We start from the raw sequence: 24,776 nt of genomic DNA on the forward strand, positions 1-24,776 counted from the left end.
AGTCGGCGCGCTGCAGGGCGTCATTGGCCTGTGCGCTGCACGTGACCAGCCTGACCCCGGCAACCTCACCTCAAGGTGGAGAGCAGCCAGCATTCACGCGACTCGCTGTATCTCATTGATCAACGCATACTCGATGATTGAGAGATAGCAGCTTGCTCGATTGCAGCGTTTGGCCCATCGACTTAAGTTGTACATCCATCACTGGAGATAGACCATCTTTCCCACCTCCGTTGCTCCGATACTCTATCTATCCTTGCTGGTCCCCTCGCAATGTCTTCCGAGGAAATCACTCCCTTCCGCGTCGACATTCCCCAGGCTGAAATCGATCGTCTGTACACAAGACTGCTAACCAAGGACATCCGACACCCAACAACAGATGTCGTTCCAAACACCGGAGATGACTACGGCCTCCCGACCCAATGGGCCCAGGACCTCACGCAATACTGGCTAAACGACTTTTCCTGGACGCAAGCGCAAGAAAAGCTCAACCAGTTCCCGCACTTCAAAACGCACATCGAAGGCCTCGACATCCACTTCATCCACCAGCGGTCCCCCAACCCCAACGCAATCCCCATCCTGCTCCTCCACGGCTGGCCCGGCTCCTTTCACGAATTCAGCGAAGTCATCCCACCTCTATGTGAAGGTAACAACACCGATGGCCCCTCCTTCCACTGCATCGTCCCCTCCCTCCCAGGCTTCTGCTTCTCCTCCCCACCCGCCCGCCGCGGCTGGACAGTCAAAGACACCGCCCGCGTCTTCCACACCCTCATGCAGCGCCTAGGCTACAGCGCCTACGCCGTCCAAGCCGGCGACTGGGGCCAATTCGTCGCGCGCGAACTCGCCGCCAACCGCGCCTACGCCTGCAAAGTGCTGCACCTCAACTACTGCCCCGGCGCACTACCAGAGCACCTCACGGACTCCGACCTCACCGAGCGGGAGAAAGGCGCTCGAGCAAAAGGCGTAGACTGGCGCACCAATCACGTCGGCTATGCGGTGCTGATGCGCACACGTCCGCAGACCCTAGGCTGGATGCTGCAAGACAACCCCATCGGCTTGCTGGCCTTTGTGGGCGAAAAGTACCACGAAGCATCCAACCCCGCAATCCACAATTCGCCAAAATGGAAAGAGCACATCCTGACGACCGTGTGTTTGTACTACTTCACCGACTGCATTGCCTCCTCGGGTTTGATCTACTATGAGAATGTGCCGCATCATTTGTTCGCGCAGTATGCGACCGAGGAGGCGAACCGGATCAAGTGTCCGTTTGGGTATACGAGCTTGTGGTATGATACTGCACCGAATAGTCGACGGGCGGTGGAGCGGACGGGGAAGTTGGTGTGGTATAAGGAGCGGGATTACGCGGGGCATTTTGCGTGTTTGGAGGATCCGGTGGGGATGGTGGAGGATGTGAAGGAGGTGGTGGGGAAGCATTGGGAGAAGTAGCTCCCACTTTCGTATGTACAAGCTATACTTTTGTGTGCACACTTCGCTGCATACCTAGAGAGGCATATGTCGCCAGGTTATGAGCGCAGGATGAAGTGTCCGTCAATGTCCACAGCTCCACCTATACAGGCCTCGAAGCTTGATAGGTACAAAAGGGCCGTTGAATAATAGGCAAGAAGTTCCCCACGATCAGCGCAGGACTAGGGATGAAAAGTCAGCATAACCATATTTCCCAATGCGCCTATTAGGACGCTCACTCACATGCTGTACTTGTCGCGCATAATGGTGAAAGAAAAGCAACACTTGGCCGGCGCATCGTCCGCCGCGTCAGCATTCGACCCCTCCCGCTCAGCTACATTGCCTTCACCACTTTTGCCTGCGGAGGAAGCATTGCGCTTCATCCTCTCCTTGTCGCCGCCACTTCCATACCCTTGAAAGCCGCCCTTTGCTCCTTTGGGCCTCTTCAGAGAACACGAAGTCAAGATAGCTTTTTGCGTCTGGTCGAAAGCAATGGCGCCGAATTTCTCCCAGTATGACACCAGACTGTCCTCGGCGATGATCTCGTGGATCGCCAGCTTGCCGTCTCGCAGACTCTCCCACGGGACACCTACCAACTCCGCCATCTCGCGATTTCCTCGGAAGATCTCGCCGGTGCGCCTCCAGCAGCACGCCGGAATGGCCATAGACGCAAACACACGATCGTACTCGAGCAAACTCCGCTCAAACCACATCTCGACCAGCACAAGCTGCATATCCGTCAGCCGCTGCGAAGCCTCGCGGAATTTCGGCCGGAAACCATCAAGCTGCTGGAAGATGCGCAGCTGCGACTCGCGGGAAAAGTGCTTGGACATGTAGGCGTTGAGGCGCGCGTAGCCCTGGACGTAGTTGAAGGGCTTCAGCATGCCGGCGTCGTACTTTGCTTGCAGCAGTTTGTGCAGGCGGTCTTCGGCGCTGCTAAGACCGTCCGGGTCGGCGGCTGTGAGGTAGAATTTGTTGAGGTCTTGTTCGGAGATGGGGAGGGTGGAGTTTGGGCGGGAAATTTCTTCGCCTGCTTTGAGCTGTGCTGCTGCTGTAGTTGGCGGGGCGAGGTCTTGGTTTGTTGTTGCTTGGGGTTGCGGTGGGGCTGCCATGGGTTGTGCGGCGGTGGGTCGTTGTTGGGTTTGGGGTTGCGGCGTCTGCAGACCGGACGCGCCGGTCGTCATGGCGTTGAAGGAACTGGTGGCGAGGAGGGGATCGTTGACGAACATCTGGTGCGCATCGCTGTCGTAGTTGAAGAGGGCGCCATCGTCGACAAGCGAGTTGCTGAGGAATTCGTTGAGCATGTTATACTCATTCGTCACCTCGGATGTGGAGAACATGTAGTTGGGGTGGAGATGGTGCATGTCTTGGAACTGGTTGGGGATGCTCGCGTTGCTCCAGTCAAAGGCATTGGGCATGAAGGTCGCGGGAAGGTTGTTGGCCGCGGCGGCGGCCGTGACTCGCTGCAGCTGGACGGGCGAGAGGGGCGTGGGTTGGAGAAGCTGGGGTGCAGCCGTTGACACGCCCATTGTCCCGGGCATTGCCATATTCCCTTGCGCATCACCGGCAGCTTGGGTGAAAGAGCCATTGATGCTTCCCAGCTCGTTGTTGACACCGCCGTCCGGCGCAGGAGCAATCTCGGCCTGGCTCATGTCACTCTTGCTCTTCTTTTGAGGTTCTCGGGGCTCGTCATGGCATAGATGGCCAATGTGTCTCTTTACGCAGCGCGCACACGGCCTCTCCAGGTCGCAGGTCATATGTGAGCGGCGACAGTAGACGCAGGCATGATTGACCTTGCGCCGCTTTTTCTTGCCATTCTCTTCCTCGTGGCCGGCCGATGAGCTGGATTTGCGCTTGGCTTTGGTGTCGGCGGGACTGTTTCCATCATCACGTGGGGTGGTGTGTGTCGGAGAGAAGGACGTCGAGTCCATGGTGCTGCGGCGGGATGGAGATGGAGGTAGAGCAGGCGCATGTGCTCCGTCGCGCCTGTTGTGGGTCGTCGTGGACTCGCGTGACGAGAAACGTGTCTGCCTGGCGCAGTCGCGCGTACATTTCACGCGGACATATGGAGCTCGGGGTTGGAGAACAGGATGATGTTTCCAGCCAGCTTCTGGGCCGCGGCGTCGCGACCAATGATGGGCGGCGGGAAGGATGCGTACAGTCAGCAAGATCGGCACGCGCCAAATGGCGGGGGAAGGCGCGTTCGGTCAACGGCCAAAGCTTGCCACAACCTGGCCACAACCAACCAGATGTCGAGCAACGCGCATAGTGTATGCAGCTGATCTTACCGCGGATTTACACGAAGCATCTCGAGAGGTGGTCAAAGTTGATAGGATGTCGAAGTGGCATGAGAGTAGCAATGCAGATGGGATAATGAGGACTACCGCATGTTCCCTCTACCATACATCCACCTCCCACTTTTGCAAAAGAGTTATACCTGGGCCTAAAAGAAGCTGATTCAAGAGCTTACAATGTATACTCCCATTCCTCAACAAATGTGGTGAGTAGTAAGGTGGTGTACTGTAGTCGTGATGCATTGAACGCTCGCCATGGCAGCTCTCGGCCGCTTCCGACAGCTGGTTACATCATCCGGTGGTGTGCTGGTCCCTCACATCACCAGCGTGTCTTCATCCATCTTTCCACTCTACACATCACGCACAAGACACCGCCCATCATGCCAGCAACAGCAGACTCCCAGCCACACCTGGCATGGGAAACAAGCTCCTCAAGCACCAACCGCACCGTCTCCGACCGCCTCCCCCCAGAAGTCGCTGCATGCCTCGAGAACGCCCGCTTCCTCCATCTCGCAACCTGCAACAACAATGAACCCCACGTCTCACTAATGAACTACACCTACCTCCCCCCGGACGCGCGACCCCCACCTCAACTCCAACAAGGACAACAACAAACCCTCGAACTCCCCCGCGGCCCGACAATCATCATGACATCCAACCCCTCCTCCAAGAAAACCCTCAACCTCCTGCAGAACCCTAATGTCAGCCTCCTCGTACACGACTGGGTCAGCACGCGGCCACCGAACATCACTTCAACCGGCAGTGGCGGCGCAGGGCGACGCGAACGCAGTCCAGGCGGCGGACGCGCGAGTTCGCTAGCAAACATGCTGATGCAGATGAACAGCGCCGCCGTCTCGAGCATTTCAGCCACGATCAATGGCGAGGCGCGCGTGCTGGAGCCCGGCACGGCGGAGGAGAGGTGGTGTAGAGAGCAGCATTTGCTCAATAATACCTTCTCGGGGCAGGAGGATACTGTGTCTTCGGCGAGGATCCCGGGCCCGCCGTCTGTTCCACCCGGTGTACAGGACGCAAGTGCAGGAGAGCGGCCTACTTCGGGATTCCAGCAGCAGCGGGCGCTGAGTGTGCAATTCGACCGGGACGAGGGAGGGTTTGGGACGAGTCCGGCTGATGGTCGGGCGGGCGACGGCGGGCGAGGGAGTTATATCGAAGACGAGGAGGTGAGGGTTGTCGTGGTGAAGATTAAAGATGGGCGGATTAGCGATTGGAAGGGTGGAGTGAAGGACTGGGTGATTCAAGATGCCGGTGCGGAGAGCTTGGTCAACGGGGTGGACGGGAACGCGTGAGACTTGAGGAGCAGCGACGCTAATGAGAAAGCTGGAAATGCCCGGCAGAGCGGAGTATCAAAGGACGCCGAGACCGATCCAAGGCCACTCGCCTGACGCTGGAAAGGCCTGAGGGAAGATGAGGCAGATTTGAACACTCGAACGTTCACGTACGTCACAGCGTATTGTGTCGCGCTCTGCAAAAGCAATGGTCCTACTCGTCGAAACTAGGCCAGTCGTAGATTAAATGCTCAGATGCCACACCTCAGTCATCAAACATGCATCAATTGCCCGTCTCATCCCGTCTGCCAACCTCCATAGGCAGGAGCCTGCTCCCCACGAGTCAACAGCAATGCACCAGCATAAGCAAAACTAGTCATCGTCAAAGATAGCAGTCGCATTAACGAGAATCGTATCCAGCACGCGAGCCTGCAAGCCCGCATCGGCAATTTGCGGGCCAGTCTGGGTGCCCATGAGGCTAGGTCTGTACCACATTAGCAATACACTCGTTTGCAAAGGGTGAACGGAGGAACATACGCAAAGCACACGGCCAAATTACTACTACTCATGCGATTCCGGCCCTCGTTCTGCATCACGCGATTCAAATGCAGCACAAGCGCCCGCAGCGTCGCGTAATTCGGATCCGGCAAATCATTGATGCCCTGATGCAGCGCATCACGCCGCTGCTCATCCGACTCGATCTTCGCGGCATCGATAAAGGTGGAATACCCCGCGTGCGTAAACAGGGGATCGGGCAAGTCGCGGAAGAATTGCTTCAGCAGCGTGGCGACGGAGTTGACGTCGTGCATGAACGCCGCCGGGTTGCGGAAGTCGATGCGGCTGCTGTCGTGGTCGAATTGCGACTTCAGCGTGCTGATGTGCGACGCTGTGCCGGAGAGGCGGTAGATGCCTTCCACGTCGAGGCCGAAGGTGTCGACGGCGAGGATGCATTGCACGACGACGAGGGGCACGGCGATTTGGTCGCGGTTGAAGAGTTCGTCCAGGCTGACGCCGAAGACGGGCCGGAGGGGTGGGAGATTGTGTTGCGGGGCTGGCGCTTGGGAGCCGTATTGTCGGGAGTTGGGGGAGGTGAGGGGGCTGGCGCCGGGGATGATGCCTGTGGATTGCTGTTGCTGCTGGTAGGGTGTTATGGATCTTTCGGCGGGGTGGACGTCGCTGGGGTACGGCGGTGCGGCGCCAGCTCCGTACGGGGGCCCCGCCGGCGAGTTGTAGCGACTGGCGAAGCTGTTGGGAGATTGCACATTCGGCGATTGCACCTGTGGGGAGCTGGGTTGCTGATCGAATCTTCCCGCAGTCGACGGACGCTGGCCGTACTCGCCCGAGGGTCGCGATGGTGGCACGACGGGTGCGGCGAAGAAGTCGTGCCTGTTATTGGTGCTCGCTGGTTGGCTGCCTGGGGTCACGGCAGTGTTCACTCCCAGGCCAGATTGCTGCTGTTGTTGAGCCCAGCCACCACTCACAGATCTGTCATTCGTGGTTGCCGCAGGGGTTGGCAGTTGGGTCTTGGGCGCGAGGCTAGGATGGCGCTGGTATTTGATTTCGGCGGGCGGCGGGGGAAGTTTCTGCGATCGGACGAATGCGTTGAAGTCGGTGTCGTTGTCAATGTCCAGCACGGTGTCACGCAGACTCTTTGGTCCTCCTGCCGCATCTCTGTCGGTCAAGGGGGTCACCGCTAAACCATTCCCAAGCAGCAGCTTTTCATTGAAGGTTGCTGAGGTATAAAGTTAGTTTCAAGGACTTGCAACATGCTTCGCAGAGGGTGTACTCACCAAATTTCTGCAACTGCAGCGTCAAGGCAGAATCGCATTCCCGAATCAGCTCAAGCAGCGCCTTCACAGCTCGTGGCCGATCGGAGTTCAACAGCGTCTCCCTTTGGCTGGAAGCCTGCCTGACCTTCTCATCATACTCCTGATCGGCAAGCTGAGTCTTCTTCAACAGATCCGACTCATACTGCTCCGCGCTCTTGGGACCCTTCAACCCGATCCTCCTTGAGCCCTTGGTATCACCGGTGCGCGCGCGGTCATAATCCTCAGCAAGCGCATCGTATCGCGACTTAGCCTTGAGCATGGCCGCCTCGGCGTCCGAAGCGCGCTTCTCCGCATCCAGGCCCTCATGTTTCCACTGCTTCCTGCCCCGCTCCATATTTGTGGACAGCTCGTTCAAATCCTCGTGCATCTGGTGCAGCGAGAGGGCGAATTGCATCCCGTTCTCCGCCATGCGCTCGTGCACGCGCATCACCTCGGCCACCTGCGCCGCATAGCTGCCTGCCTTGACTTCAACACGTTTCAAAGCATCTTGCTGCGTGCGAACGAGGCGGCGAAGGCCCGTGGCTTGCTCTTCCTCCAGGGTGGAACGCTTCTTCAGAAAGGCGGCGAAGTCTCGCGCGGAGGCGACGCTCTGCTTCAGACGGCTGAGGAGGGTGGTGATGCCGACATCTGAGTACATGACATCTTCGACATTCTTGGGGATGCCGACGCGGGGAGAGGTGGAGGTGATGGGCCCGGGCGTGGTTGCGCTGATATTGGGGTTGGGACTGCTGGGGGCGGAGGCGCCATTGAGAGCGTCGCCTTCGGCGCCATTGAACTCGCTGCGATTGTACTCCCCCGACATGTTGCGATGGGTGTCTTGTCAATTGGTGATGGACGTTTGATTGTCTTGGGCGATGCGGCAGAAGAACTGGGCAAAGTCTCCCCAAGACGTTTCACGTAGATTTAAGCTTTCGCCTCAGCCACGATGACGAGGCGGGCTGCGTGTTTCAGCGACAGTGCGCCACACTAGGCAATTTAGTACTGTAGGGGGGCAATACGAACATCAAGTGAAGGTCAAAGTCTGAAAGCAATCATGAGACACACAAAGTGAAGAACAATGGTGCCCTTTGCATTGCTATGGAAGTCATTTCCTCATCCAGCGTGAAGCATGTCCACCTCAAGTTCTCCAACCTCGTAACCAAGCGCAATCGTGCAACGGTCTCTTCCATCCTGCTGCTGCAATTAACAGAGGATGTTCACGATACTCTTTCCCCATCGAATCCTTCTCAATCAACATGACTGGACGTGGTGAGCGCTGTCCAACTCGTCCACCATAGCCTGCACCGCCTTCTGCGCTTCATCCTTCTCCTCCAGCCCACTCTCAGCAAGACTGATGGTCTTCAGGCGAGGGAGCAAAAACTTCTGGAACAGGTGCATCAGGTCTTTCTTGTCCCCTACAAGCTCCGCGAACTTACGCTCCAAGGCCTCGTAGTCCATGTCGCGGAACCATTGGGTAATGACATCGCGGACGTGCACGATCATTGGAGCGTAGTAAGTGTCATCGGTGACGAAGGCTGGCGGGAAATGATGGTTGATCTCCGCCACCAAGGTGCGCGCAGCCTGCTTCAAGTCTTCGGTGCTGTCGAAACCGATGACTGGAAGCTTGCTGCGTACAACGTCGGACGAGCGTTGCGCCTCGTTCACCCGCGGGACAACATGAATTTTCGTCAACTCATGCTCTGGGAGCGGAATCTTTTGGGTGGAGCGGTCGGCTAGCATAGGCCATTCCATCCGGTTCAGTGCATACTCCGAGAGGTGGAGGAAGATGTTGTCAGGATCCGTGGCTTCGTCGCGCGGGCAGTGGCACCAGGTGGTGTGCTCGCAGATCTGAAGAGGTCCGATAGTGGCGGGTGCGACGACTATCTGCGCTGTACTGTCCTGAGAAGGAGTGGGGGATGGCGATGCTGTCTCGTCCGAGTCGGAGGATCCCAGGGTGATCTCTTCATCGTCTTCGCTCGCGGAGTCGTGGCCTCCCGAGCCGCGGTTGAGGTCGGCATAATAACGTGCTGAATACAACATAGGAGCTAGAATGCTCAACCGTGACGCGCGAGGAGGAGACTGTTGTATACCAACGCCGCCTTCCTCGCTGTAACCGTCTTCTTCGCTGTCATCATCTTCCTCGTCATCGCCGTCTTCCTCGTCGCTGTCGTCTTCTTCCTGGATGCCGTAATCTTTGTTGTCCGTGGTGGCAAGCTGTACAGAGGCTGGCGACGACGCGTCTGCCGATCTCGTACTCTCAACATCGACCTGCGTCTGGGTTGCCGGAAACCCCACCGCCCCGGAATTGAAGATAGAAGTGCGCTGCATCGTCTCAGAGCTGTACACGAGACCTCCTTCGACGTCCTCGCGAACCTCCGTTCCTTCGGTCGCCTCGCTCGTCTTCGCGTCTTTGCCCTTTGCTCCCTCCCTGTCGCTCATCCTTGCCGCGTGCAGTGATGAGTGCAGGTGGAGATAATTGACCAAAGGGTGTTGTGTACTGTGTAGTCAAACGTGTGTCCGGAGTGTACGGTTGGCGAAGAGAAAGAGAGGCGTGTGGAAAGGGGTCGTGCGTGTGCTATAACGAGACAAACATGTTGGAATTTGGAAGAATACTGTCTGCAAACTTCGGAGGCGTGGAGGATGTCTTGGCTTTGCTGTGTGCGACAATAGACGCGTCCAGATTGGGTTTGATTGTGTGTTATGTCATTGTGCGTTCCAATTGTCGCTTCCCGAGAAAGGAAAGAGCGACCACGCGTTTGCACAGTGGGGGTCGTCTCGGAGCTTCCAGTGGGCGAGAAGGGAGAATGCATGCGAGACGATCACACAATGAACAGTGTGAATAACGCGTGAACGAGTTGTCGATGCGGGCCTTGATTGCCATTTCGCATCGCCGGCTAGACATTTCTTCACGCGTCTGCGTATCGCAAATCCAGCCCGATGGCGAGCGCGACTTCACGAATAGTTGTCATCCATCTCGTTAACAGAGGGTGCGCATCGGCGATAAGGGCAAACGTCACACTGCCCTCATCTCCAGACTCCTGGCCAGGAACATCGTACAGCCAAATGCCATCCTCGCCAAAGAAGTCCTTGCCAAACAAGGCTTGAATGGTAAGCGCCTCCTCAGCATCCTGAATTATCTGCTGTACGCTCTCCCTTGTGATCGAAGAAGTCAATTTCGCATTTTCCGCTGCCGGTACGCTGGGTGTAGCAGAGGTATTCGAGTGCGACGACGAAACAGCATGCAAAACCCCTCGCAACACACCCATACACCAACCCACTCTCAACCCCAGCTCCGCACCCAATGCGTAGCCTTCATCGAAACCCTCCTGGATGTGCGTTGATTTGCTCGCAGATATGCCTTCGCGGTAGCCGTTGGTCACATGCGTGCTTCTCAATCGGGGGATGTCTGATGGATCCGTCGGCTGATGAACTGTCCTGTCTGCACCTGGCGAGGGTGGTGCAGAGCCAAATACATCATCTAGGGGATCATGGTATTCGCCCGAGGCGTCAACTGGAGTGCCTTGAGTGGTCATAAAGATCGTACCAGCCCTCTACCGGAATTTGTCTTGTGCCAAGCTGTTTGGATGGAGGAGGGCATATTTTGCAAGATGGACGGCTTGTTGAGATCCTCCGCTACGATTGACAGACTTGTTTGGTGCGTCGAGTCGTGTTGGAAGTGCGAGATGGGATGGTTGACGTTGGAAAGAATGGGTTTGTGCACGCACAATTCGAGTGAGGTTGCTGGCGTCTTGGCGGGCTAGCGGGCTCCACCTCCGTGTCGTGGCGCCTGTCGACTCCGGACGGCTCGTGAAGTTTATTGCGCACGCCCTCTCCCGTCCTCGTTGCACACGTTCTCTCAGGACGCGCTTCTTCACTGCCAATCCACTTCTACCAACTCCATTCCCATCATCTCGCCACGCCATTACTACCCCAACGCGCCGCTCACGCCGCTCCTAGCCACGTGAACCAGCGCGGCGACGTACCAAATACTACGAATACATTGTACGCCACCTCAGGCCTCTTAGATCTCCTCTACGGCGGCCGAGCTTGATCTTCATCCGCCCCCGACGCCCCCGAATTCTCGACCGCAGCGTACTTCAAAGGCAGTGCGTGGCTCGCCCGTGTACTGCGATCCCCAAGATATTGTCTCACCGTGGCGGAGTACGGCATCCCTGATCCTACATCGACCTCCCTTCCACCCGCATCCGCTGACGACTCGACTTTCTCAGAAATGACTCCCCGGCTAATGGCGCCTCGACATTAAGCCCGAATACCACCCCATCCGCCCAAGCACCTCCCGTCGCCCGTTCGCTCACTCCATCCCCCACCCCTTCGCAGGGTCGATTCCGCAACTTCACCCTCGGCCGCGGCCTGTACAAGTCCAAATCTACTGCTGCGATCAAAGAGAAGGCCCAGGAGCAAGCAGACATGACTAGTGTGGCACTCCCCAAGGGACGCGATGGAGCGGCGGTAGACACGCGCACGCCTTCTCCCTCCCCTTCGCACAGCAGCGCCAATGGCGGCGACGCGTACAAGCCGGACTTGTCCAAAGAAGTCTCCATGCTGAGCACGAAACTGATCAACGCTATCAACTACCAGACCAATCTCGACGACTCTCTCCAAAGCACTCGGCATCAGCTGGAAAAGGCGCAACAAGAGTTGCAGAAGGTGCGAGCGGAGAAACAAAGCCTGACTGACGCTGTGACGCAAGGCGTACTCGTGAAGAAGAGCGAGGTGGATGTCACCATCGCCGAAATCCGAGCGGAATTGGCGCAGGAGAAGGAGAAGAGGGAGAGCGCGGAGAGAGTCAAGAGGCAGACCGAGAGCGAGGTGGAGACTCTGACCGGCTCGCTGTTCGAGGAGGCTAATAAGATGGTCGCCGAGGCCAGACGGGAAACCGAAGCCGCCGAGAAGAGAACATCGCAAGTGCGAGCGCAGCTCAGCGACACAGAGATGTTGCTCGCGTCGCAACAAGAGCAGTTGCAAGACTTGAAATCGACCATGGAGGCGCTCGAGCGCAGCGCTACGAACATTGCCGCTCAACGGGATGCCAGCATGCCCTCCACCCCGGTCAATCGCCACTCAGGGGCATTCGACGTGCCGCTGGCAGGCCCTGTTGTAGACCAAGCAGATGTTCCTCCGAACCATCCGCTATACTTTTCGCATCTCATCCAACCAGTGATGCGGAACGATGTAGCAGCATACAACGACTTCGCCGAACTTATCTCGACCGCGAAGAAGGTAGCTCCTCCACACTCACGATCCGCAAGCGGGAACATGGCGACCTCTTCCAGCTCCACAAATTTGCATGCCAATCCAAACAACACCAGCGCAGCGAATACTTCTTCCCCAAGCCTGCCAGGCTCCTTCACATTCAGCAATTCCAGTAGCCCGTCTACTTCCGCCTACCAAGCTCCCGTGCCCGCTCTGAAAGACACCAAATTCTACAAGCGTGTTCTTCTCGAAGACCTGGAGCCAACACTGCGCCTCGATCTAGCACCAGGACTGTCCTTCTTGAGTCGGCGCTCCGTCCTATCCGCTCTGCTCAACGGCACCCTCTTCGTCGAACCCCTGGCACCGAGCAGCACCTGGAAGCTCTACGCACCCGTCTTCCCGTGCTCTTTGTGTTCCGAGAGCCGCAAGACGGAGCCTTACATTCGGCGCCACACCTTCCGCACCTCCGAGAGCGACGATTCTTCTCGCTACCCGTTGTGCGACTTTTGTCTAGGCCGCGTGCGAGCGGCGGGCGACTTCATTGGCTTTCTGCGAATGGTGAGGGATGGAGTGTGGAGAGCGGAAGGCGAGGCCGGCGAAAAGGGAGCATGGGAGGAGGCGGTAAGGTTGAGAGAGAGGATGTTCTGGGCGCGAATTGGCGGTGGGGTTGTGCCCGCTGCGAGTCTGGCTTTGAATGCTGGCAAGAGCACGCCGACCAATGCCACGGCAAACGCCTCAGACGACACGCCGGAGCAGCAGAAGGCGGAAGGCGAGCAGGCGGATGTCTTCCGCGAGAGGAAGGGCAGCATTGATGAGCCAGAAGTTTTGCAGGCCCAGGTGAAAGAGCTAAAGCGGAGGACAATGCTGCACCTTGGCGACAGCAGCCCCGCCGTATCCGTCCTTGCGAAAGATCTGGATGCGACGCCTCCTCCATCTGCATCATCCCAGGGCACAGACGACGAACAAACCGACGCTTCTGCCCAACTGCAGCGGGAAGCAGCCGGCGCACCACTCGTGCCTACGCCCTCTTCTGAAGATGAAGGCATGGTGTCGGCGGAAGAAGGCCCGCCGTCTCCCACTCCCCCGCCCGTGCCGGAGCACAAGTCTATTCCTGGTAAAGAGAGAACGGGGAGTGATGCGAGCACCGCGTCTACCTCCACTACGCTGGCTGCAGCTCGCACCCGGCCTTCGAACGATGAGAGGAGGGGCTCGAGTGTGTTGGATCGAGTCAAAGCGATGGAGTCCCGGGGCTGAGCTCTGGTGCCTCGCCATCAGCTGCAGGGAAATGAATTGTACTGATATGTTTCGATTGTGCTATGACCGGTACACGCGATGGAATCCGAAGAAACCCTTGCAGATGGGCGTTGTTTCTGTGCCTGTTGTTTGCATGCATAGCTGGAGGAATGTCTTGGGCCAAAGGGAGCTGATCAAGCCAGACCTGCACGGCGCAAGCGTCCCTGAAAAGGCTGCGGAGGCTTCTGCGAGATTCTCAAAGACTACATTTACGGCTACACAACTGGACGTATTACAAGATTCCCCCGAGCTCCCCGTCTATTTCGCCTCCCCCAACATAAACTCTCGCAAGCACTTAGCCAACCTCTCCGGCTTCTCCAGCGCCAAACTATGCCCGCACTCCTCAAAGATGTAGTCCACCTGCACCTTCTCGGCGACCTGGAGGATGTTCTCCTTGACCGTCGGGCCGAAAAACTCGGGCGCGCCGACGGTCATGATGGGCAGCGTCAGCTTGCCGCCCGTCTTGAGCAGGTCGTGGTGGATGTCGCCGTTCTTCAGGCCGGCGCGGTACGTTTCGAGGATGCCGCGCAGGCACCCGGGTTGCTTGACGCATTCGATCCAGTGGTCCAGTGCGACGGGCTCGATGGAGGTGGGGTTGTAGCATTCGGATTTGATGAACATTTCCTACCACATCCATCAGTTTGCAATCGAAAAAGAACGCAGACGGAGAGAAGGGAGACTGACCCAAAACTCCCGCTCCTTCCCCTGAATCAACATCTCCGGCACATGCGGAATAAAGAAGAAGCCCAGATGCCAGCACCACACGCCCTGCTTCCGAAACTGCGCGGAGATGTTCTCCTTGGTCCAGAAGCTGCTCTCCTCCAGCCCGAAGCCGGACAGCAGCATTTCGCAGTAGCTCAGCGTCTTGACGCGCTCGCGGTACTTGGCCGCCAGGGCGTAGGCGTAGTCGGCGCCGCGGTCTTCGCCGTGCAGGTGGAACTTGTCGTGCCCGAGTTGCGTCATTAGGTCGGCCATGTCGTCGGCGTTTGTGCCGGAGTCGTAGCCGTCGGTTGTGGGGGGTTTGTCTGGTTGGACGTTTAGTCGTCTGTTTTGTGTGAGTGAGAGGGAGGGGTGTGGACAGACCTGTATACCCGAAGCCTCGCAGATCGGGGGCGACGACGGTGAAGTAGGGGGTTAGATATGGCATGATTTTGTACCAGTAGAAGGAGTTCTTGGGCGTGCCATGCAGGAGGAGCAGCGCTTCTTTGCCCTCGCCGGCCTATGATTCAGTATCAAATTACGCATTAGCAATCTACTGCGCAGATTTCGTGCGGCAGGTTATGAGTTCCCTACAGTAATGAAGTGCATGCGAATGCCATTGACCCGGTAGCGATGGTGCGTGACGGGCTTGCCGTTATGGTCGTACGTTTCCGCAAACGAAGACATGCTTGTTGATGCGTTCCGGCTGATTTGATTGTCGAGATGTGCAGTGAATTGTACTTCTAATTACTTGCAGACTGAGTGATGTATCGCAGGGAGGTTTCTCGGAGGCTCTTGTCGTCCGGCCTCACCCCACCAACCTATGACGGGGACCCCGCATTGATGATGAAACGGCGGAGCCAGTTCCAAGACCAATTTTGGGATTTTTTGTTTTGCCTTGCGCCACTAGTTCCTGGGCCGGACATTAGAGACGATGTGGAGAGTTGGTAAGGGGAACCCCACATCTATGAGGATCGAGTGAATAATGTCCCTGACTTCTGTGTCATCTGCCCGGAATGGAAGGAGCGGAATCGCCAGTCGACTTGCCTCTTCGCGGCCAGATGGGTCTGAGGATATGCTCCAGACCCAGGTTGTAGTTTAAAGGCACCGACTGAAGTGCTTCTGCATATCATACAGTTTAAGACTGTACAGTCTATCGGATTAGAGTGTATCGCTCAGTGAAGCCACTCCGCCTCTTATCCCGCCCACCCAACCGTATCGTCACAGTCGCCGGAAATGCTGCCAGGAAAGACTCCTGCATTGTACAAAGTGAACACCAAAACGAACATGAAACACCTCACCCAGCAACCAGCACCCAGACCAAGAAGAAAATCATCAAGATCCCAAAGATCTTCGCCACCAACCACCGATTGCCCTTGACGCTATTCCAATACTTCATCAACTCCCGCTGCGCCCCTTGGACATTGTCGACCACGTCGTCGGTGTTAGCGTCGATGCGCTGGATCTGCTCGGCCTGCTCGCTGACCATCTGCGACAATTGGCCGAAGATGCTGCCGAGCTCGTTGATGGTGCGCTCAATGGCTTCTATCGCTTCGCCCCGTTGCTGGATGTAGCTGTTGGATGCTGGCGCTTGCTCTTCGAGGAGTTGCATTTGTTGTTGGGAGGAAGAGTTGGCGTAGAGGGCAGAGGAGGAGCCGCTAGTTGGTTCCAGGCTGAGGACAGCGTCGCCTGAGGATTTTGATTGCTCGCCAGGTTTCGGGGTTCGGTTGCGTGAAGTCGGGGTGGAGTAGAGGGGGGAGTCTGTTCGGGCGGCGGGATCAAGGTGTGATGCTTGTGCGGAGGATTGTTGGGAGACGGAGGAGACGAAGTTGTCTTGTCTGCTCCGGCTCGCCTGGATGTTCTTGGTGCGCACTTCGAGAACTTCCTTGAAATTCACGCTGACATCCGCGAGTTTGCCTTGGAGGAGGACGACGACATTCTTGTTGTGCTCTTCCTCCTGCGCGCCCGTCTTGCCGCCGCCTGCACTACTACTCCCGCCGGATGCGTGCTGCACTTTGGAGAGTTGCTGCAATCGGCCGATCGACTGGTTCAAGCCTGCCAGATCTTGCTTAATGACAAATGTCAACTCTGCGATCTCGACCGGCCGGTCGTCAAAGAGCGTCTTTCGCCTCGCCAGTTCCCCTAAGCGTTGTAGCTTGCCCATGGTTCCGCTAATTCCTCGTCCGATCTGAGCGGCATTGCGCGCGAACTCGCTCCGCTGTTTTCGTGTGGGAGGGGTGGCACTGCCATTCTGCTGTTGTGTAGCATTGAGGAGAGGTTGTGATTGTGGCTGGCCGACTTTCCGTTGCCGTGCAAGCGACTTCTGGGCCTGGGAGAGAATGGAGCGGAATTCGGGGGTGCGATCTTGGATGGTGGTGGTGACCGTCGTCGTCGCCGTGCTGGTCATTGTGGCGTAGTGAAAGGGCAGTGGTAGATGGTCGAAAGGAGGGTCAGGTGAGGTTAGAGACACGCGGCCAGATGGCCTCTCGTACGCGATGCGTGCAGTATGCGCCGCTTCGGGCTTCGCGGGTCCCAAGGGATTCGCGTGCGGTGCTCGTAGATGTCCTCTGTCGTGCGAAAGGATGTTGTCGGGCTATTGAGGGCTTGAATGTGGTCGTGAGGGCGAGGAATGATGTGCGTGGTACAAAGAAGTGTAGGAAAAGGGCGCCACCACTCACGTCGCAGCGCAGACGACATGTGGCGCGGCCGGATCGGGGACGCTAGGCCCAAAAAAGAAACGCGACGGAGCTTAAAAGGTTAAATTCAGGTGTCGGTGATGTAGCGTTGCGCAATGCGAGGAGGCGGAGTCGTGGAGTGCAGAAACCGGGCAAGCAGCCAACATTCACGTCTCTCTTGACGTTGTCTCATCCTCCCTCGTCTTCACCGCTCCCGACCACCATCACTACCTTCGCCACCCCGCTCTACCCTCCTCCGAGCCGAGCTGTCACGACCTCCGCCTTCCCTGCCTCTCCCTCCATCTGTGCCACCCGTTGGGCACGAACCCATCACTATTCCATATGGTGCCATGACCTCTCTTCATTAGCGCTCATCATTTGCCTTTCCTACGCGCGATACCAGTATGGCGCGTCCACCAGGCAGTGGGCCTTCAGGTCCGCCCGTCTCCTACAAGACTGTACCCGGTCGTCACAGAACGCAAAAATGGAACGTTGCAAAACAATACGACTACAGCGGCGATGACTGGGGTGGCTACGATGCCTACGACGACTATGGCGACAGCGAACCGCCTCCACAACCACCTCTACCTTCATCGCCCAGCATTCCCCAGCTGCCTTCACAGCAGCAGCAACGATTGGGAAGACAAATGAGTTTTGACCGCACAGACCCTACGACGGAGTCTAGACAGTTCAGTGCTGGCCCCGTCCTCTATGCCGGCGTGAACAATGAGAGGAGTACGGGTGTCAGTCCTGCTCGTAGTGCCGTCAGTGCCACTTCGAGTGGTGGGAAGAAGAGCGGGGAGTTCCAACAACCTCCTGTCGGCAACGCGCTGCGACAACGAGATTTTACGGACCCCGGGCAAGTCCCAGCGCCTCTCAGCCCTGCCGCTCGCGCCTCTCCAGCACTCTCTTCCTCCTCCTTCGCTGCACCAGCGACGACACCCGGCATGAACAACCCGGCCACTTTTCCTCCGCGGAAGAGTAGTATCGGCAGCGGGAGTTCGGCTTCCGATGCTGTTCCCAGCGCAGCAAAGGTCGAAAAAGAACTGCCCACCCCTCCTTTCATTCGTCCCTCCGACATCTACAGGCGCTTGGCCGAAGAGCGTGAGAAGGAGCGGCAGAGTTCAGATGGTGGAAGGCCCAGTCTTGACGCTCTCCAACACGAACCCGATGCCGCTGCAGACTTGGATCCACCAAGCAGACAGCAGCGCCCTCTCTCAGCTGTGGAGGAAGCAGCCGCAGAGGGCCAACACGAGGATATCAGCGCCTCCGAAGGCTTTAGCGAGCCAACCAATACCCTCAATAATGCCGTCCTCCCACGCTTCAGCGGCGTCTCGGGCTTCGGAAACGACTGGTTCGTCGGTAGGAATAGTGGAAGCACTGTACGAACGACCACCTCTGAGTCCGCGCCGACCGTTCATGCTCCCGAGGCTGCATCTTCGGTGCAGACTACCCCGACCGCCGACATTGCACTACCAAACTACGATCCCGCGGCGGAAATTCTCGCTGAGCGCACGCATGAAACTCCTGTGTCTGCCATCGGACGCCAAAACCAGCCCGATGAGCTTGCACATCAGCCTTCCGCGGGCTACAGAAGTGCAGTGGAGCAAGCGTTCACACCACCTACGAGAGACAATTCGCAAAGTACGACGGGTATCTCACGAAGCGGCTCGGAGTCCACCACTGGTATAAGCCCCATCATGAGCCATGTACCCTTCCCTCCCATCGCGGAAGCTGCGCACCCCAATGCAACAGTTCCGACTACTGCTGGGTACCCTTCAAATCAGCCTTCGCTGTTGAGGAAACCAACTCCTTCTCACAGTAGGACTGGCTCCACCGAACGCGATGCAGCAATTGCCGGTGTGGGCGCCGTTGCTGCTGGTGCTGCAATTGTAGGACTAGCAGCGGGTCGGGAAACCTCACGGTCCAGGGAGCCTGCAGAGACCTCGGCCAACGAGGTAGCGGCTCCATCCACAAGCAGCGCATTGCCTCAGACGGGGAGAGCGAGGGCTGGAACGGATTACTCACTTCGGGAATCCGACCTCGCCGATGCTGTCAACAACAGCGACCCATCTTCCCCTGAGATCTCAAACAAATCACCCGTCGAGGCAGCAAAGGAGGAGCAGTCTCTCTTCTTGCAAACCCATTCCCTCACACCGTCGGGCACTCCTGCGCCTGCATTCCTCGAAAGCCCAGGCAGTGGGCGCGCATCTCCGGCCAAAGGCAGGGTCAGAGAGATTGCCGACAAATTCCATGATTTACACGAAGCTTCGCGCCGCAATTCTCAGGCTAGCTTGAAGAGTGCCAGTACCTGGAGCCGTGTTGGCTCTGAAGAGAACCTGTCTGCGATTCCGAGTCGAACTGCGGCCGCTTCGGGAGTAGGTGTGGCGCCGATTAGACAAGGCACTGGAGATACGTGGGCTTCGTCACATTACGATGCCGCGGAAGATCGCGATACGCCCGCAACTCCAGTCCCAACGGCTGGGGGTCTGCTGGCCGGTGAGCCCTCCCGCCCTGCAGTGGGCCGAGAGCAGTCGTTCCGCCCTCAATTACCCGGTGGCTGGGTCAGCTATCAAGATGCGCCATCCACGGCTGCCGAAGACCATGGCGAGACCCTGCCTGCGACGGTGTATGCACACACTCCTCGGCCGGCGAATGATGGGAAGAAAGCAGCCTTGAATGACTTTGATCTCGCCCCCACCACTCGAAAGGTATCTCTACCGGGAACCCATTACCAAGAGGGTCCGAATCACATCAATCAAGCCAAAGATGCTGGCGCGGCTCTTGGTGCTGCGCTGGTAGCATCGGTTGGAATGGGCCATCAGGCGCACGACTTTGGGTCGTCAGAACCAGCCGAGCCTGTGGACCAACCTGAGATGCAATACAAGCCTTCGACAGGAGACTTGAACCAATTGCATGTTCCTCAACGGCCGGAGCTCACCAGAGGCGACACCGACGCAACAGACGTGACCGACATTACTAGTGCGCAGAGCTCAGTGCCACCTACACCTCCGGCGAAGGATCCGCACAGGCATCGACCCGCGGCAGAAAGCGGTGAATACTTCTTCACGGTCACGCCTCTGCGGACCACCAAGTCTCGGGAAGGTTCGCCGGACAAGTCCATCGCCACCCCGCCTGCTTCTTCCGCGGCTCGATCTGGTGTGTCGCCGGCTATGTCGACATGGGTTCGACCCAACGATACAGAGAGCGATAGGTTGAGGAAAGAGATTGTCAGATCCCTTGATTCTGCGTCGATGGAGAAGAAGATGCAGGAAGATACTGCACGAACGCAAGACGCTCTCGACGCACCGGAGAATGCTCGTAGGGTCGAAGAGGGCAGGAACGCCCTACCCGCTGCGGAGTTCGGTGGAGGCAGGCCAGGAATGCTGGGCAAAAGGTTCAGCTGGGAGAAGGAAGATGACGAAGACGCCAGTACCCCGGATCTTGGATTGGGCAATACCACTCCAGCACAGCCTTCTGAGGACAAGGCCCTACCTCCTCCTCCGATTGTAAGGGAGCCCGAGCCGGAAGAGAGCCCAGAAATCAAGCCGGAGATGCCGTACGAGCGTCCCAGGAGCCGTGGGCTGCATATTGTGAATGCAGATTCTTCAGACGAAGAAGAACAAGCTGCTGCGAGCAGAAGGGCTGACACCGAGCGTCAGACTCAGGGACTGTGGGTCAACACGTCTTCAGCCGGGCCGGTGAGCCCGCTCACGAAAAGCCAGGAGGATCTCCATTTCAGGACCATCGCTGATGCCGCGAGGGATGGTGAGGATGGTCCATCTGGGCCTAGTCCGAACGTTGAGGAAAACAAGGAGAGGGTTGGCTTGCCTAGCTACTACACGCTTGATCTACCAGGCATAGACGGGTCAAGGCCACGCGAGACCGACCCGGCAGCGGATGCGCCTGAGGTGAAGGAGCAGCGGATCAGCCAGCAATCGATCGCAGAGCTGCCAGCCATGCAGGATATCCCACCCCGGCCAGTTCCCAAAGATACATCCTCTCCATCTTCCCCAACAGGCAGGATGAAGGCCCCGGCCTTCCGCGAAATCCTCGCCATCAAGTCTTCCTCCGACCGAATCCGGACCTACGACGAAACCCGTCAAACCTTCGCAGACACCAATACCGGCCTGTCCGACTGGCTGAGCGGAATGCTCGCCCAGCACCCCGAACACGCCGGCCTCGCCTCCGCCAATCCCGCTCAGCCCAACACCATCAGCAACCTGAAGGGCGCCCATCGCTCCAGCCCCAGCCTCGCGAAATTTACCCGCCAATTTAGCGCCACTGGCGGTCCAGCCGGAGCAGGCGACTATCAAGGAGGCTCCGATCTGACTGGGCCGAAGACGCCGAGCAAGGACTTGGACATGGACGAGCTGAAGCAAAAGGGCAAGGACTTGATGAAGAATGCGTCGGTGCTTGGAGGAAGGGCGCAGGCGGGCGCGAAGGGGTTGCTAGCCAAGGGCAAGAGCCGTTTTGGCAGTACGAGGGAGAACAGGAGCAAGGTATGAATTTTCCGAGCCCTGTGCGTATCCTTTTGCTTTTACACGCGTCTTTCACGAGCCTTTTGCATGCTTTTTGCTTTCTGATCTTCATTTGGAGCGGCTGTATGATGACTGCAAGGGGAGCGCACGGGCGGAGAGGAAAAAGTTCGAGGGAGGACTTGTGTTTTCGGAGCATTGCACTATACCTCTTTTCTTTGCTCGTGTAGTCTTAGGTCTCCTTTTCATCGACTTCTACTACTACATCACATCCCCCCCGACCCCTTCCCATCACGCACGCTACCTACATCACACTTTTTGAGAACCAAAGCTCATAGTAAGTGTAGGGCTTCCTCTCCTCCAACACCTCCTCCGTCCCTTCAGCTGCCACCGCAATCCCTCCCATTCCTCAGCGCTCCACCGCTCGCTCCTCCGTGCTCCAACCGCTACCTCCCATCCTCGACCGCAGCGAGCCCGACACAGTCCCCAATCAACCCACTGCTGGCATCACTCACGTTGCCACCGCCCCGGCTGCTTCGCGCTCCTCGAGTCCCGGGAATCCGCTCAGTCGCGCTCTCTCGCGGCTCCGAGAGCGGAGTCGAAGTCAAAGCTCCAGCCGCAGTCGGCACAGTCGCCATAGTCGGCCTTCGAGTCTGGTGCTGCTGAATTCTCACGAGGCGGAGGGCGCTGCTGCTGCGGGTGGCGGGCTGCTTGCGAAGGAGAACCAACGGAAGGACGGCGGCATGACTGGATCGGCTGCCGTGCCACCGCCTTGGAGCGAAAGCGAGGCTGGACCTCGAACTCCGGTTCCTGCAGGGAACGATGGGGAAGCGGGGGTTGCGAAGAGATTGGGCATTTTGCCTAGTCCTACCAAGAACGATTTCGAGGCGAGGAATCGCGAGGCGACGCCTCGCAACTTGGCCGATCTGAATGTTGCGGCTGCGAAGTTCGGTGATGGGAAAGATGAGGATGAGGAAGAATTATATGCGTCTACGCCTACTGCTTTGAGGAGACCTATGACGGGTGAGGAAGACCCGATGGGGCAGGCTACGCCTAGAGCCCCGCAATGGCAGTGGCAGCCCAAGGCAACCGATTCGGTTGTTGAGGGTGATGGTCTGGATTCCGATGCTCCTGTCACAGACACGAAGGAATACGATGCGCTGAAATATCGGGTGCAGCCTGGCCCTGGAGCTCTGGAAGAGAAGCAGGACTTCTCCCATCTTGTTCCAGGCGGAGTTGCAGCACATGACGAAGGCCGCACGTCTTCGGATACGAGGGATATCAGTGAGGCTGACGTGTCGAGCTTTGCAACGGCGGAAGAGCATGGGGACGATGAGAAGAGTGAGGTGTCTCCGCAAGTACTGCCGCAGCCTGCTGCCGTGGGCGGCGTGGAAAGTGGGAACGTGCGCACCTCCTCGGTGTCGAGCCTCGATGAACGGCATCCTGTTGGTGTCCACCCTCCAGGCAACATCCGAGACACGGACCGTGGAGAGCCAATCACGCACAACTTGCCGACGTCGCCTGATCTGATCAAGCCGGATGTTGGTGCAGGCGGTGGACATATGGGGAGAGCAGCTGCACTCGAAGAGAAGACTCCTGGACTCATGCAACGCTCACAACTTGCGCCTCTTGAGGTGCCCCGGCCACCAATGGCTAGGCCGTTGTCCTTTGAGCCTCTAGATCGGGATTATAAAGGCGCGCCAGTGCCGGAGACATTGCATCGCTCTCCGATATCTCGAGGCGACCAAGACTCCTTCACGTTCAACACCACGACGCTGACGAGACATCGCAAGGTATCACTGCCGAGCGCGGATCGCAAGTCTAAGCGGCTTTCTGGCTTCATGGGTAGCGAGACGGATACGTCGGCACCACAAACGCCGGTGGATGGGCGATTGGCTGGTGAAGCACAAGAGAGAAGCATACCGGACGTGCCTGAAGTGCCTATCGTACCGCCGGCGGCAGCGTACATCGATCCAGCTCAAACCATGGACTTGCCACACATGCCTGAAGTGCCTGGCGTCCCGCCGGCAGCAGCGTACATCGATCCAACACAGACCAGGGACATGACACAAGTGCCCGGAGTTCCTACCGCCCGACCGGTTACAGAGGCCCTCGGTAACGCAGGGAGCGAGGTCAAGCAGGGCAGACGAAAGTCGGGAATATGGGATGCTTTCAAGAGGAGCCCGAGTGTTCCCAAGAGTGAGGTGAAGAGGGACGAAACCCCTCAACAACAGTCCACGCACAGAGAGCACGGCACTTCCAAAGCGCCGCCGCCAATCACGACCACTGCGTCTCGCGCAAGGCTCGAAAAGCCACAGCGAGCTTCGGCCACGCTCATCGACACCGAGCAGAAGCAAGAGAAGAAGAAGAAGCGGCTTTCCGGCTTCGGGGCGCTCTTTGGTCGCTCCAGTACCACGGGGCACGAGAGCAAAAATTCTTCAAGTGGAATGAAAGGCAAACCATCCCGCAACGAGCCGTCGACCAAGCAGTTGCCACATCAAAGGCGCTCCTACGAAGCGGAGGAAGAAGAGATAGAAGCGCCAGCAGGAGGATGGTATGTGCCGAACGATGACCCGGGAAGATACCCTCCTCCGCAACAAGTGCAGCAATGGCCGCCCGCACAAGCTCCGCACGTTTCGCCGGCTACAATGTACTCGCAGAACAACACGCAGATCAGGCCCGACCATGACCGGTATTGGCCTGAGCCTCCTCGGCCTCCATTTCAGCAAAACCAGTCAGCTCACAATGCGCAGCTGACACCACAGGTGTCGGGACAATCGGAGTGGCTGCGGAGCGGTAGACAACAAGGACATGGCTCCATCCCGTCCATCTCTCCTGTGCGAACCAGGATGAGCTCGGAAGGGTACGCTGCACCTGACATGAGCGGATTTGGACAGGTCCATAATGTCCGCACTGATGAACGTGAGATGACCGGTGCCGGAGTCGGCCAGCATCCCCTTGGATGTAATCCAGGCGGCTCGATACCATCAGATTGGGTGCCACCAAAGCAGGACAGTGAACAGTACATCCTGGGCGATTTGCCATCTCTCAACACGGGAAGGCCGGTGCACGAGGAGTTTGAAGATGCACTGCGAGAGAGTTCGACATTGCAGTATGGGCAGGCCATGTCGGCCGATGTCCCCATCCATGGATCGAACAAGGGACCGGCCCCAGCCCTCTCATCAAACGATGGCGGAGAATGGCAGATGCCCACCCCGGATGAGAAGAGAGTGGAAATGAAGGGCGTGAGCTATCCGGGACAGGAGTGGACCCCGGCGCCATGGGAATGAGAGAACATGAAGATGCACGGAGATGCGACGTAACGATGCACTGGATATGAGACTGCGATGTGCCGAATGCATGTGTTTTGGTTAGGATGGGTGAGCGAGCATGGAACGCCGTGAATGATGGATGACTATGCAATGGATCTTAATACTTCGAAGAGAAATGAGCGGTGTATACGATCTCCTCATGTATATTCCGGCGGTGACTCGCAATAATAATGTCGGTCATCGCCAACCCCAGCCTACTTCATGAGCTTGGATCAATCAGGTCAGGCTCTGATTACATA

The 24,776-nt window shown here is 57.8% G+C and overlaps 10 protein-coding genes across 10 annotated transcripts; 4 read left to right on the plus strand and 6 right to left on the minus strand.

The window, feature by feature from the left end:
• Nucleotides 1-270: 270 nt before the first annotated feature.
• Nucleotides 271-1,443, plus strand: BDY17DRAFT_245314 (Alpha/Beta hydrolase protein; the record flags this gene model as incomplete). Its single annotated transcript, XM_033730618.1, has 1 exon — nt 271-1,443. The coding sequence occupies one exon, from the start codon at nt 271-273 to the stop codon at nt 1,441-1,443; it is 1,173 nt and encodes a 390-aa protein (XP_033592585.1).
• A 121-nt stretch (nt 1,444-1,564) lies between these two features.
• Nucleotides 1,565-3,392, minus strand: BDY17DRAFT_320851 (uncharacterized protein; the record flags this gene model as incomplete). Its single annotated transcript, XM_033736514.1, has 2 exons — nt 1,565-1,643; nt 1,705-3,392. 2 exons carry the CDS (start codon nt 3,390-3,392, stop codon nt 1,565-1,567), a joined length of 1,767 nt encoding a protein of 588 aa, XP_033592586.1.
• A 743-nt stretch (nt 3,393-4,135) lies between these two features.
• On the plus strand, nt 4,136-5,059 carry BDY17DRAFT_315007 (uncharacterized protein; the record flags this gene model as incomplete). Its single annotated transcript, XM_033735870.1, has 2 exons — nt 4,136-4,729; nt 4,859-5,059. The coding sequence occupies 2 exons, from the start codon at nt 4,136-4,138 to the stop codon at nt 5,057-5,059; spliced, it is 795 nt and encodes a 264-aa protein (XP_033592587.1).
• Nucleotides 5,060-5,410: 351 nt separating this feature from the next.
• Nucleotides 5,411-7,669, minus strand: BDY17DRAFT_320853 (uncharacterized protein; the record flags this gene model as incomplete). Its single annotated transcript, XM_033736515.1, has 3 exons — nt 5,411-5,522; nt 5,576-6,770; nt 6,829-7,669. The coding sequence occupies 3 exons, from the start codon at nt 7,667-7,669 to the stop codon at nt 5,411-5,413; spliced, it is 2,148 nt and encodes a 715-aa protein (XP_033592588.1).
• Nucleotides 7,670-7,886: 217 nt separating this feature from the next.
• BDY17DRAFT_69612 (uncharacterized protein) lies at nt 7,887-9,577 on the minus strand. Its single transcript, XM_033738620.1, has one exon. It carries the CDS (start codon nt 9,283-9,285, stop codon nt 8,098-8,100), a length of 1,188 nt encoding a protein of 395 aa, XP_033592589.1. The 5' UTR covers nt 9,286-9,577; the 3' UTR covers nt 7,887-8,097.
• A 214-nt stretch (nt 9,578-9,791) lies between these two features.
• BDY17DRAFT_238911 (uncharacterized protein) lies at nt 9,792-10,325 on the minus strand (the record flags this gene model as incomplete). Its single annotated transcript, XM_033730336.1, has 1 exon — nt 9,792-10,325. A coding segment is annotated over one exon (534 nt), but the record flags the coding sequence as incomplete, so codon positions are not given.
• A 949-nt stretch (nt 10,326-11,274) lies between these two features.
• Nucleotides 11,275-12,735, plus strand: BDY17DRAFT_245610 (uncharacterized protein; the record flags this gene model as incomplete). The annotated part of the gene is made up of 1 exon (XM_033730645.1): nt 11,275-12,735. A coding segment is annotated over one exon (1,461 nt), but the record flags the coding sequence as incomplete, so codon positions are not given.
• A 700-nt stretch (nt 12,736-13,435) lies between these two features.
• BDY17DRAFT_69656 (Alpha/Beta hydrolase protein) lies at nt 13,436-14,878 on the minus strand. Its single transcript, XM_033738622.1, has 4 exons — nt 14,647-14,878; nt 14,437-14,572; nt 14,038-14,378; nt 13,436-13,977 (listed from the first exon to the last, which is right to left on the minus strand). The coding sequence occupies exons 1-4, from the start codon at nt 14,737-14,739 to the stop codon at nt 13,612-13,614; spliced, it is 936 nt and encodes a 311-aa protein (XP_033592592.1). The 5' UTR covers nt 14,740-14,878; the 3' UTR covers nt 13,436-13,611.
• Nucleotides 14,879-15,267: 389 nt separating this feature from the next.
• Nucleotides 15,268-16,697, minus strand: BDY17DRAFT_69622 (t-SNARE). The gene has a single exon (XM_033738621.1). It carries the CDS (start codon nt 16,457-16,459, stop codon nt 15,350-15,352), a length of 1,110 nt encoding a protein of 369 aa, XP_033592593.1. The 5' UTR covers nt 16,460-16,697; the 3' UTR covers nt 15,268-15,349.
• Nucleotides 16,698-16,844: 147 nt separating this feature from the next.
• BDY17DRAFT_290722 (uncharacterized protein) lies at nt 16,845-24,759 on the plus strand. The gene is made up of 2 exons (XM_033732556.1): nt 16,845-21,229; nt 21,553-24,759. Exons 1-2 carry the CDS (start codon nt 17,132-17,134, stop codon nt 24,493-24,495), a joined length of 7,041 nt encoding a protein of 2,346 aa, XP_033592594.1. The 5' UTR covers nt 16,845-17,131; the 3' UTR covers nt 24,496-24,759.
• Nucleotides 24,760-24,776: the final 17 nt, after the last annotated feature.

This window comes from Neohortaea acidophila (assembly GCF_010093505.1).
Source record: "Neohortaea acidophila strain CBS 113389 unplaced genomic scaffold BDY17scaffold_2, whole genome shotgun sequence".
Taxonomy (NCBI): Eukaryota; Fungi; Ascomycota; class Dothideomycetes; order Mycosphaerellales; family Teratosphaeriaceae; genus Neohortaea; species Neohortaea acidophila.

Bases quoted from the DNA above. Each gene is read 5' to 3' on its own strand.
- BDY17DRAFT_69612 (XM_033738620.1), bottom strand. From the start codon at position 9,285: ATGAGCGACAGGGAGGGAGCAAAGGGCAAAGACGCGAAGACGAGCGAG.
- BDY17DRAFT_69656 (XM_033738622.1), bottom strand. From the start codon at position 14,739: ATGTCTTCGTTTGCGGAAACGTACGACCATAACGGCAAGCCCGTCACG. The intron at 14,379-14,436 runs GTCTGTCCACAC...ACGTCCAACCAG, and splicing joins GCGAGGCTTCGGGTATACAG to ACAAACCCCCCACAACCGAC. The intron at 13,978-14,037 runs GTCAGTCTCCCT...TGGATGTGGTAG, and splicing joins GGAAGGAGCGGGAGTTTTGG to GAAATGTTCATCAAATCCGA.
- BDY17DRAFT_69622 (XM_033738621.1), bottom strand. From the start codon at position 16,459: ATGACCAGCACGGCGACGACGACGGTCACCACCACCATCCAAGATCGC.
- BDY17DRAFT_290722 (XM_033732556.1), top strand. From the start codon at position 17,132: ATGGCGCGTCCACCAGGCAGTGGGCCTTCAGGTCCGCCCGTCTCCTAC. The intron at 21,230-21,552 runs GTATGAATTTTC...TAGTAAGTGTAG, and splicing joins CGAGGGAGAACAGGAGCAAG to GGCTTCCTCTCCTCCAACAC.